The sequence below is a fragment of the Microtus ochrogaster genome, chromosome 4 (assembly GCF_000317375.1).
Source record: "Microtus ochrogaster isolate Prairie Vole_2 chromosome 4, MicOch1.0, whole genome shotgun sequence".
Taxonomy (NCBI): Eukaryota; Metazoa; Chordata; class Mammalia; order Rodentia; family Cricetidae; genus Microtus; species Microtus ochrogaster.
Window position 1 is genome coordinate 17678734 of NC_022011.1, and position 11675 is coordinate 17690408.

At 44.6% G+C, this 11675-nt stretch overlaps 1 protein-coding gene across 1 annotated transcript; it reads right to left on the reverse strand.

The window, feature by feature from the left end:
- Positions 1–3759: 3759 nt before the first annotated feature.
- Cmtr2 (cap methyltransferase 2) lies at positions 3760–10068 on the reverse strand. Its single transcript, XM_005345680.2, has 2 exons — positions 9977–10068; positions 3760–6235 (listed from the first exon to the last, which is right to left on the reverse strand). The coding sequence occupies exon 2, from the start codon at positions 6214–6216 to the stop codon at positions 3907–3909; it is 2310 nt and encodes a 769-aa protein (XP_005345737.1). The 5' UTR covers positions 6217–6235; positions 9977–10068; the 3' UTR covers positions 3760–3906.
- Positions 10069–11675: the final 1607 nt, after the last annotated feature.

An 11675-nucleotide genomic window follows, 5' to 3' on the forward strand; every position in this document is an offset into this window, starting at 1 on the left:
TAACAATCTGAGCATTCAAGTGAAAATGAGACTCTTAGAAAATTAATGTTTGCCATGCTCAAGCACTACTTAGATTTTTCTGACGAGATCAGTGATACTGTTTGAAAATGGAAATTTTGATACTGTGAAATTAAATATGTCAACATTTACAAGCTCTGTACCACTCCAAACCAGTATTTTCAAAATGACAAATTCAGTTCCAAAATAAAATCCCATGGGTGAGTGATCCATCCAAGTGTAAGATAGACAAACAGATTTCAAAGCAGCAGAATGAAATACATACCAAACTACCAAAGAGTCATTTCAACAAACATTGAAGGAGCTACCAGCTGTCAACGTCTGATAGAGCAAAGACTATCTAATGACTTTAAAAAGTTAACTAGAATTACCCTTGGTCTGCTGGGACAAGCCTGTAATCCCATCTACTTGGGACACTGAGGCAGGAAGATCAAAAGTTCAATGAAAACCCTTGGAGAGAGAGAGAAAGGGGGGAGGAAAGAGAGAACAAGGTCCTGGGTTGTATCCTCAGCAAAAAACAAAACAGACTCCTGTCTTTACAACTAGATATATAAGGCCTTTTTTAAACTTTATGTGTACGGGTGGGTGTGTTGCCCATGTGTATGTATGTGCACCATACGCATGCCCAGTGCCCATAGAGGTCAAATCTCCTGCAACTGGAATTACAGATAGTTGTGAGTGGCCATGTGGTTGCTGAGAACCGAACCTGGGTCACCTAGAAGAGCAAGACACTCTGAACCACTGAGCCACCTCTTCAGGCCCTGTGAGGGTATTATTATTAATATATGGGTAGTCATGTTGGGGGGGGGGTGAGGAGGGCAGAAGGCAATGTTGGGTGTCATTCTCAGGAACACTGAGACAGGGTCTCTCATTGATCTGGTTCTCCCCAGTTAGGCGTGACTGGCTAGCCTGCCAGCCAGGGATCTTCGAGTCTCCTCCTCCCAGTGCTGGAATCACAAGGACTCCGGTGTTGTGGACTATTCCTTTACACTGTGTGGAGATATGTCACTGTGGCCCGTTTAATAAAGAGCTGAATGGCCATTAGCTGGGCAGGAAGAGGCTGCACAGGACTTGTGTGGACAGACAAAGCTCTGGGAAGAAAGGAGGGGTTGCCAGCTAGACACAGAGGAAACTATTGTACAGAGTAAAGACAACTGAGCCATGCAAAAGAACATAGATTTAAAGATGTGGGTTAATTTAAGTTTAAGAACTAGTTAGGAACAAGCCTAAGCTAAGGCTGACCTTTCTTACCTCAGTATTGAATTTTTTTAAATATAATTAGTTGTACAATCAAAATCAGTTGAAAGAAATAGGCAAGGAAGTCCATTATCAAATAATTGAGTCTTTGAGTTAATTATACAGGAAAAAAAACCTATGAATTTCTTCAAACATGAGTGTGCGCACCCTGGTGATTATGCGGCCAGGCATTTCAAATGTCAATCCTCAGGAGCTGTCCATCTTACTATTTTGGAACAGGGTCTCTCACTGACCTGGGAGCTCACCCAGTAGGCTAGCAAGTCCCAGAGACCCACCAGATGCTACCTCTCTAGTGCTAAGATGAAAAGCACATGCCACACAACCATCTTTGAATATGGGTTCCAAGAATCAAACCTGGTCATGCTGGCAAAATGAGCACTTCATTATCAAAGCTGTTACCTCAGTCTTTCCCTCCCACCAGACTCCCCAAGTTTAAAGACGGGTGTCAGGGAATTTATCTGAGCTTACAGTTCTACAAGGGTAAGAGTCTGTCACCATCACAGCAGGGAAGTGGGGCAGCAGGCAAGCAGGGAAGTTGGAACCTCATGTTGGGAGCTCACATTCACAGCAGGCAGGAAGCAGAGAGCAAATTGGGAACTGCTCATTGAATCCTAAAAGCCCACCCTCAGTGGCAACCTTTCTCTAGCAAGGCCACATGTGCTAGAGCTCCCCAGACAGGACCACTATCTGGGAGTGAAGTATTCCAGACCTACGGGAGACATTCTCCTTCAATGCCCCCTCCACACCATGCTAAAAATTAGACTATTTTAATACATTCAAATGTTCTGTCCAACACAGATTACTATTTTTAAATATTCAATCTTTGAGGGTCTTAAAAGCAAGTTTTAGGGACTCTGAAGTTAAGAGAACTTGCTGTTCTTGCAGAGGACTGGAGTTCAGTTCTCTGCACCCACACACATCAGGTGGCTCCAGGAGACCACACACTCTTCTGGCACCCTGGCCCTCAGGGGCACCTGTACAAACATGCACATACTAACACACAAACACACACACACTTAAAATAAAAAGCAAGTTTTACTATTAGTACTCAAACTGCCAACTATATCCTAATTAAATGGTGTAAATCAGTAAAAATAAATTCCATTATCACTAATAAGGCAGCAAAAACGTTCCCAAGAGTAGCTTCTTTCCTGGTGACCAATTACTAATAGACTGCCATTAACCAGAACCACCCTCATCAAGTAAGTCACTAGCAGGAAATGAGGCTCCTTCAGAAACAATCTTACACTTTCACACCGGGTCATGTTCTCCTCTCCCCCAGCCCCTAAGTGAACAATTAAATACTCCCCTGAGGATTTCCCATACATATAATACTGAAGGAATAAATCTTCATGAATGCAAATGAAATGAAATGAAACATTACCTCCCGGTCAAACTTCCTTAAAAAGTTTCCAGCTTGTATTTTTAACTTCCTTCATTATCTTTTAATAAAATGAACACAAAATATGTCTGCTTAAGACTTTATTTGTGAATTATAATGGAACTCAAAAACAGCAAAGAGCATGAAAAAATTTATTTATTAACCAAATACATCACAGAATACTTCTATTTTTAATAATAAGTAATAAAAATACCTAAAAATTTACGCAAGATATAATTATCTACCTAACAGAATTTCAAAGTAACAAATTAACAGATTGCCAGAAAAGTTCATTATATTATTAAAAATATATAACTCAGAAAATCAAGTGTAACTGATATAACCATTTCATGGATAATATCAGTAAAGTGCCATTCACACTAAAAACTTTAGTAAAGATTAAAACTGTGTTGCCATCATTCTGAAAGCTCCACACCTCCCTCGATATTCACTACGATCAACATGCTCCTATACAGCCCACGGGGAACAACTACACACGAAGCCCTAAAACTCAATCATCTCTCCATTCACTGTTTACTGGACATTAGGAATGCCAAGACTGCGAAAAGAAGCTCGTCATGATAAATTACCAGACATAATTCCCACTGTACCATGACCTTGGGCTCCAGCTTCCAGCTGTCCTCTTATTACTTGGACAGTTACAGCTAGGGAAACAGTACCCCAAGAACACACTACTCTCACTCCAATCAAAAGAAAATCAAGCCACTGATCTAAAGGCAATGTGTGGCAATTATCAAGAAATCTGGTATAAAGATCCCTGAAATCCATTATGACACTTTGGTCAAGTGCTCCGAAGTAAACAGTGACGCCGAGGAGGTGATGCCACTCACCTCCTTTCATGAACGACTTCTCTAACAATCATTAACAGCATTAGCCAATGAGAGGCATCGGTTGGGGGAAAAGTCTGAATGAAGGCACACACTGCAAATTTTCAGCAGGCATACGCAGAGGCGTGTTGTCACCCCAAGCACATACCGATGTCACATGATTAGAGGCTGAGTACCATCAGCGCATGGCTCCTACCTGCACTGAACTCGGTGCATATATATATATATATATATATATATATATATATATATAGTACATATATCCTTCAGATCAGAACAAGCTGTAACTTTCCATCATTAATGTCCTTTGATACAAAAATTGGCATTTCTCCAAAACGAAAGGCATTAAATAGAGAGGGCAGAAGCTGGAGGTCACAAAACTGAATCTCAACAGTGACATGTTCAATTCTGTGACTCAAGGCTGTTGCTGACTTTGTCTCTCTCTTCTTGAATAATCAAATGCAAATGCCTTTTAGCAATGGCAGCATTCAGATCCCACAAAAAATCCAGCAGTGTGCCCTGGAGGAGCACCTCCATCGGCACAAACTGTAAAACCTGTTGGGGCGCACCAGAGAGGAGCAAAGCGCTCAGCAGCTCGCTAACGTTCTGCAGGTACTGGAGAACGGGACTGGGAAGGCTCTGATAGCCCACGCACAGCAGGACTGCACAGGACCTGAGGGGCTCAGAGGACGTGGGACAAGAAAACGTGACAAATCTGAAACAGCTGTGGAGAACAAAGATCAAGCCGGCCATGAATCTGGTTAAGCAAGACAGCACAGGCAAAATCATGACATCTCCCGTATGAAGCTGCTTCAGCGAGTGGAGAAGGCACTCCAAAAACAAGTGCTGGTATGTTGGGTCGCCATCGTGCAGCAAGGAACAGCTGAAGGTTAGGAGATCGATGGACTCCAGCAAGTGGACTTCCAGGGGCGGGTGCAGTTTGGAATCACAGAGAGTTGGGGAACCCACAAGCAAGCACTTTATGGGGTTGCTGGGCTCTACAGTTTGCTCACCCTGAAGGCACTTGGTAAGGCTGAACAACTCGGATAACAGCAGTTCCTCTGAAAACACGTGACAACAGTAGTATCGCTGCTTGGGCCTGAACTTGGAATCCAAACTCGAAGCTTCCCCTAAGGACTTTTCAACGGCTTCATTAAGAGTCTTTAAAATCTCCCCATCACAGAAAGGAGAACACTTCACCTTCGGCAGTTTCTTTCCTTCCAAAATACGCCATAAGTGGCACTCGAGACTGGAAGCAGTCCCTTCTAAAAAGGAATTCTGCCCAGGATGATACACAGCATGTTCCTCCACCCAGCTATCCAAGTATCCTTTGGCGATTTTATCTTGCCACGAAAGCGTTTCTAGCATCTTCCGTTCATTATAGGTTTTAAAATACTTGTTCCTCTGTCCAAACCATTTTGTGTTTGTACTACAACCAATACTGGATTTTTTAACGAGCCAGTGATTTCTAGAAAGACGCTTCAGTTGATATTTTTGCATAAAATATTGTACAGCACAATCCCTTAAATTATTCAGTTTCTCTTGCTCCTCCTTCCCCATGCACTCAAAAAGACGAATGTTCTCAGAAATCGTCTCTAACTGGTATCTATGAAAGAACGCACAACACTCTTCATGGCACTCAAGGAAAGATTTGGGGATCACATGATGGGGAAAGAGCGCTTTCCTAGTCATTTCAGTCCCAAAATTCAACACCATCCTAGATAACAAAGGGTGGACAGCATCTCTTCCTCTATAGCAGAGACACACCACATAGACTTCTGAGTTTCCCGCCTTGCTAGTAGCAGGTTTGAAGACATGGACTTGGTCAAAGGAACAATTTAGCAGGTACATGAGGTTTACAGAACAATGTTCAAACAAGGTAAACATCTTTAGAACAAAAGAGCCGCCGCTCCCGAGAGTGGTCAGAGCGGTGACAACTTCACAATAATGCAGAGAAGAGACTAAAGCTTCCTGCTCACCTGGGTTTCCTTGGCAATCAAAACTCCCATCAGCAGTGACCAAGTGAACAGTGGGCATGCTGCTGAGGAAATCCTGAAGGCCAGCCAGATAGTTCAGGTTCATGATGTCACCAGTGTTATCTGGGCCAAAGTACCAACAATGCAAGGTATTTGCAATCAGTCGGTCGTCCATTATCATCCTGAGACTGTCGTTCGCTTCATGGTACGGATTCAGGGTATTAGCTACCCAGCTCCATTCACAGGGGAACCGGTGGGATTTTAAGTAGTGATTGAGACTAGCAATGAAAGCTCCTGGAGCTTCACAGAGGTGCAGAGAATTCAGCTTTCCGTTCTGAAAAGCTTCCTGAGGAATAAGCGGGAAACTACACAAAATCTCCTGGAATTTGCACCAGGCTTGCGTGCAAAGCTCGGCATTCACAGCCTTTTTCACGTGAGAAATGATCTTCCCCGCCTTGTTGGTGAAAGCAGTGTGTTCGTGCCACTCATCCAGCTTCTTATCACTCAGGAGGTTTTTCACTGCATTCAGGGAGTTCTTCAAGTCAAGAAAAGCATCGAACTCCGTGTGGTCACAGGTGAAAACCTCCGTAGGAGCTGGGAACTGCCACTCATTAGCAAGTGGCTTACAGTATGAAAAGTTCTTGGCAAAGAGCTCACAGATGTCATCGAGGACATCCGGGCTGAAGGTCTCAGAACTCGCTGACGGCTGAGCTGGGAGCTTCCTGCGCTTACTCATTTTCAAACCAGGTTAAAATCTGGGAAGAGAAAACATAACGATGCATGACTCAACTCCGTGGTGAACGAGATGACAGCAGAGTGAATCTGATCACACTCCACAAGCCCAGACAATGCGAGGACTGACGGCAGCAGTTACAAAAAAGCAATGTGAAATACCAGGGAGAGGTCTAGACAACCGACAACCCTGGGCTCAAATTCCAGCTCTTCTCCTTCCAGCTTAACCAATGTCCTGGAAAATTTCCTTTTATACTGAGATCAATTTTTTTTCTTATTTTAAAAAACTGGTCTTTCCGCCGGGTGGTGGCAGCACACGCCTTTAATCCCAGCACTTGGGAGGCAGAGGCAGGCAGATCTCTGTGAGTTCAAGGCCAGCCTGGGCTACAAGAGCTAGTTCCAGAACAGGCTTTAAAGCTACAGAGAAACCCTGTCTCGAAAAATATAAAACAAACAAAAAAACTGGTCTTTCATCATTTCTAGAGGTGGCACACAGCAGAGAACGTTTAGCAGTGAGTGGCAGCTCTTGCTCCTCGGATTGGACACCACACACGAGGCTCTATACACATGTACACATTTCGGCTTCATCCTAAACAAGACCTCCGGTCAAGCTCTAACACACTGTGGCCTTTTAGCGCCTTTAATTCCCTCTGTAGCCCACCTTCCCTCCAGGAGGGTGTCTCCTCCACCCGAGTCTGGCCTGATCTCTCTGCTGCCATCAACTTACACACCTACACGCCTTTAATCCCAGCACTTGGGAGGCAGAGGCAGGCAGATCTGAATCTGATCTAAACCTAAAGGGCTGCTTTACACACTTGGTGGTGACCAGTCACCAATGTAAGCCATCAATGTAAGCCTAGTTATAGTCTGATGTTGCCCATAGGCCCTAGTGTGAAAGGGTTGGTTCCTAGCTCATGTTGCTACTTGGTGGTTGGAGAAACTTTAAGAGGCAGAGCAGATGGAAGGAAGTCAGGTTAATGAGCAGCTAAGGGACCCTGGCCCCTTCCTTCCTCTTTGCTTCCTGGCACCAGGAATTGAACAGCCCTTTTTCTCCACACACTCTCCACTATGTCTGATTCACGCTGGGGTCAAAGGCAATGAGCCAACTCACCATCAAGTGAACCTTCTGAAACTGAAGCCCAAATAAACCATTTTCCTGTAAACTGTTTATCCCAGTGTTTCCTCACAGCCATGTGAAGCTAACCAATGCATTCATTATACTGTTTGCAAACTCAACTGTACTGGTTGGCCTCCCTGCTGATGCTCAAACTGTCCAATATTTTCCTGATCTATCTCTTAGCGTCCTGTCTTCCCTAGGCCTTGTCAGACATCCATGTGCCTACACCGGAAAATCTGGCAATTTCTTCTTTCACTAACACTTAACAGAGGCCAAAACCAAAATTTTAAACTAAAAGAAAAATTTGTCCTCAATTTAACTGCAGAATATAAGTGAATTTAATTTATACTCTAGGTTGCAATGCTGCCTGGCAAGGGTGATGAGAAGGCTCAGCAGGTACAAAATCTTGCCACCAAGCCTCTGACTCCGAGTTCAAGCCTGCAAACCCATGTGGTATATGGAAAGAATGGACCCCTCAGGCTGTCGTCTGATCCCCGTGTTTTCACATACTCACACATAATAAAATTTCAAAAAAGAAAACTAACAAAAAAAATCCTACTACCCAGGAAACCAGAACTTCTATCTCGTTGAGAGGAAAAGGTTAAGAGAAAGAAAGACACATGCTTTTATCTTAATGACACTGTTGGGCAAGCGCTTACATTCCAGCAAACAGAGCACTGCATGGTACCCGTGTCACCTGTCAGGGAACCGACAGGTGCTTAAGTTTACACACTACACTTGCATTCAATAAACGGTTTTTTTTTTATCTCAAAATTTGTTAGACGTAAAAAAAAAAATAGACAACTAAGTTACCATCCCACGAAAAGCAAACATTTAAGGATGAAAATTATGAGTCAGGCTCATTTCTTTGTATGCCAAGCAAAATGAATTTCAAAGAAGTATAAAATGAGAAATACAGATTAGCTATGACCACATATGTGGATTCATGATGTTGGTGTTTCCTCAGTCTGGTCCTCTGAGCAAACCTCTCACTCACCCCGTGTTTTATCCCGGGTTCGTTCTGTCCGCCCATCTGTAAGATCCTTAGCGTATCAGGCATCTTCTCAATCATCTTATCTGCCACAGCTATTCCCAGGTCACATGTAAGGGGAGATTAATTGTCACAGACACTCACCCACATCACCTAACAGTTAGAAAAGCTTGCGGTGGTTCTCAACTCTCCTAATGCTGAGACCCTTTATTTAATACCGGGGACCTCCAGCCATAAAACTATTCCGTTGCGATCCCATAACTGTAGTTTTGCAACTGTTACGAGTCATAATGTAAATATCTGATTTGGGGGATATCCGATGTGTGTGTGTCGCGACCCACAGGTTGAGAACCGCTTTAGAATCGGGAGCCAAAAATAGGGTGATTTTTTACATGCACAAAAACCCTAAAAGCAAATAAAAACTTATTACACTGCGCTCATCTGTCTGGATTCACGCTATGCTTACTGGGAACTGCGCCTCCATTTAGATCTCAAGGATATTCTAGTCTGGAAAAAGTCTACTTTCAGTCATTAACTTCACATACTAATTAGTGGCTGCTAAAAGCTGAAATCTTACCGAAATTAAGTGGGTAATTATCTTCACTCGCAAACAACTAAAAGGATCCAATCCGCCAATGTTCCTGACTGTTTTAGCCTCTCTGTCAGCGAGTTCTAAATATGGTTCCCCCTTCCTCGCTCCAGTCCAGTCACACACGCCGTCCCTGCTGTCCACTGGCCCATCCACCTCGGAACACTTTGCCCAATACAAAGGGGCAATCTCTATCTGGGCTTTGCTTCCCCAATATCGATACAGCTAATTCCTGCGGCTCCTTCTATTATTTGCTCAAAGGCAATTTACTCTATGAAGCCTATCCTAACACACTTCTTTTGAAATTGCATCTTGAGCTCCCAATAACCCTTACCTTGTTTTCCGCTATGGCGTTCTAATTTATCACCAGTTTACTTCACATGTTCTGTTTTTTATTTGTCTTCCCCAAACTGGAATGTAAGCTCCGTGGACTGGACTCCTTATTTTGCTAACTTACACACCACCCCCAAGAGGTTCCAACAGTGGCTAGCGGACAGTGAGGCATACAAGTATTAACTAGATAAATGAATATTACACTTAGCCCCAAAGACACAGCACTGAAAAGAATAATGCATTTCAATTTCACCCCAGTACTTCAATGCACAGCTTTTAAAAAAGTGATTTAATTAAAAGCATGTCGTTTCCAAAGTGTACATGTAGATTTCCCAGTATGTGAGCCTCGGTGCCTTGCATTAAGCACTCCATGGAGTGGCCTTTGGGTCATAATTCTGTGCGGAGGATCACTATCGCTTACACTGCAGGCTCCATAAACAAGTCAAGTAGCGTCCTGTCCAGAGCCACAAAGGTAAAGCTTGTAGAATTCGTGAGCCCAACACCAAAGTAGTTCATTTCTCAACATCTGTCAGCTCTAAACGTGTATCAGACTTTGGTATCAGTGTTCCCGCCAACTCTTGCTAGGAAGTTAAAAACACTGGGGCGTGTCCGGTGCTCACGCCGGGCACGGGGCAGCCGCTCTCCCACTCGCTCTCGTGCAAGGGGGTTCCCAGATCCCGACTCGAGCAGCCCCGCACCTGGTCCTCAGCGACCTGTCCCGGGCTGTCACTCACCGAGAAGCCGGCTCTGCTCACGGCCACCAGAGCCGCACGGGTCCACTCCACGCGCAGCCCTCAAGCCTCTAAGCCACCCGCCACTTCCGCTCCCGGGAACAGCTTCCGGGGGTGTGTCTCCTACGTCAGCCACACGCCTGGACAAGGGAGAGGGCAAGCCAGGAACGCGGCCCAGCCCCGCGCATGCGCAACTGGAATCAGAGCCTCCTCCAGCTCGTGCCCAAGGCTGCTGCAAGATTTGACAACTACACTGCTCAGGCTCTCCGCGGGTCGCCATGGCAACGGAACTGGGCTTTGGAATCCTGAGGCTTATCCAGCGTTTGGGGCACATGCTAGCACCTAGTAGAGACCGCATTAAAATTGGAGCTCAAAAGATAACGAGTTCAAAGCCAAAATAAATGAACTGGCAAGACAGCATTATCACGATTAAGTAATGTTTTTCCATATTGATAAGTCAATAAAAAAGAAACTAAGCACGTGGCGTGGTGGCTCAAGATTTTAACACCAACTGTCCTGAGCTAGAGGCAGGCAGATCTATGAGTTCGAGGCCACCCTGGTCTATATAGAAAGTTCCAGAGCAGGCAAGGCTACCAGAGGAGGATCTGTACCGGGCCTGGGACACCCCAGTTAGACTGGACCTGTCTCCACCTCCCCAGCAACGGAATTACATATACGAGCCACCATGCCGGACCTTTTTTAAAAACTGGAGCAGGGGTGGGAGGGGTGTGTAGGTTAGAGTGGAACACAGGTCTTCCTGCTTACAGGGCAAACACTTCCAACTGAGCCATCTCCCCAGGCCTTACTTCAGCACTTGAATGGCAACAGGAACACGTTTTCCTTTGTATTTCTATTTTTTTGAGACATGCTGAAATTTTCAGTCATGAATGTTCTTCAATTTTTAAAAAATGGTATTGATAATTTTTATTTTTTGAAAACTTTATACATGTATACAATGTATCTTTATCATAACCAACCCTTATTTCCCCCTCCGATTCTCCCCCAAGATTCTCTATCATGTCTTCCAACCTCATATCCTTCTATAAACCAGGACTACATTCCCAGAGAACAGTGACTCTCCTTTCCTGAGTGGCCATCAACTGCCAGTAGTTCCTCAGCTTGGGATGGGGCCTGGGGAGTCCCCCTCTACCCTCACCCTGTTCCATGTTGGAATTTTTAACTGACTTGATCTTGTCCGGGTGTTGTGGAGATAACCACAGAGGCCACGAGTTCCTAAGTGTCACAGCCATGTCATGTCTGGAGAACAGCTTTTCACTGCCATGTTCCCTATGCTCCAGCTCCTACACCTTTTCACCCCCTCTTCTGCAGGGTTCCCTGAGCCTTGGGGAGCAGGTGTTGACATAAATGTCGCATCTACGACTGAGTGCTCACAGTTTCTCTTCAGAACTTTGAGCAGTAGAGTCTGCATGAACCAGCACCCACTGCCGTAAGTTTTCCCACCAAGATCGAGAACAGCACCAATCTACAGATACAAGCATAAATATTCAGAAGGCAGTTTGACAACATGGCCATTTAGGGGGGGAAAACCCAAAAAACAATGGGTTGGTTCTCCCTTAGAGCCTGTGGCTTTGCTAGCTATGAGTTCTGAACCTATTTACAGTGCCAGGCATGAATTCCCTCTTGTGCAACAGGCATAAATATCTACTGAATATTCTAGAAAAGTTCCCTTCGGTTCCTTTCT

What these genes read in the sequence shown, in the direction of transcription:
- Cmtr2 (XM_005345680.2), bottom strand. Translation starts at nt 6,216, where the DNA reads ATGAGTAAGCGCAGGAAGCTCCCAGCTCAGCCGTCAGCGAGTTCTGAG.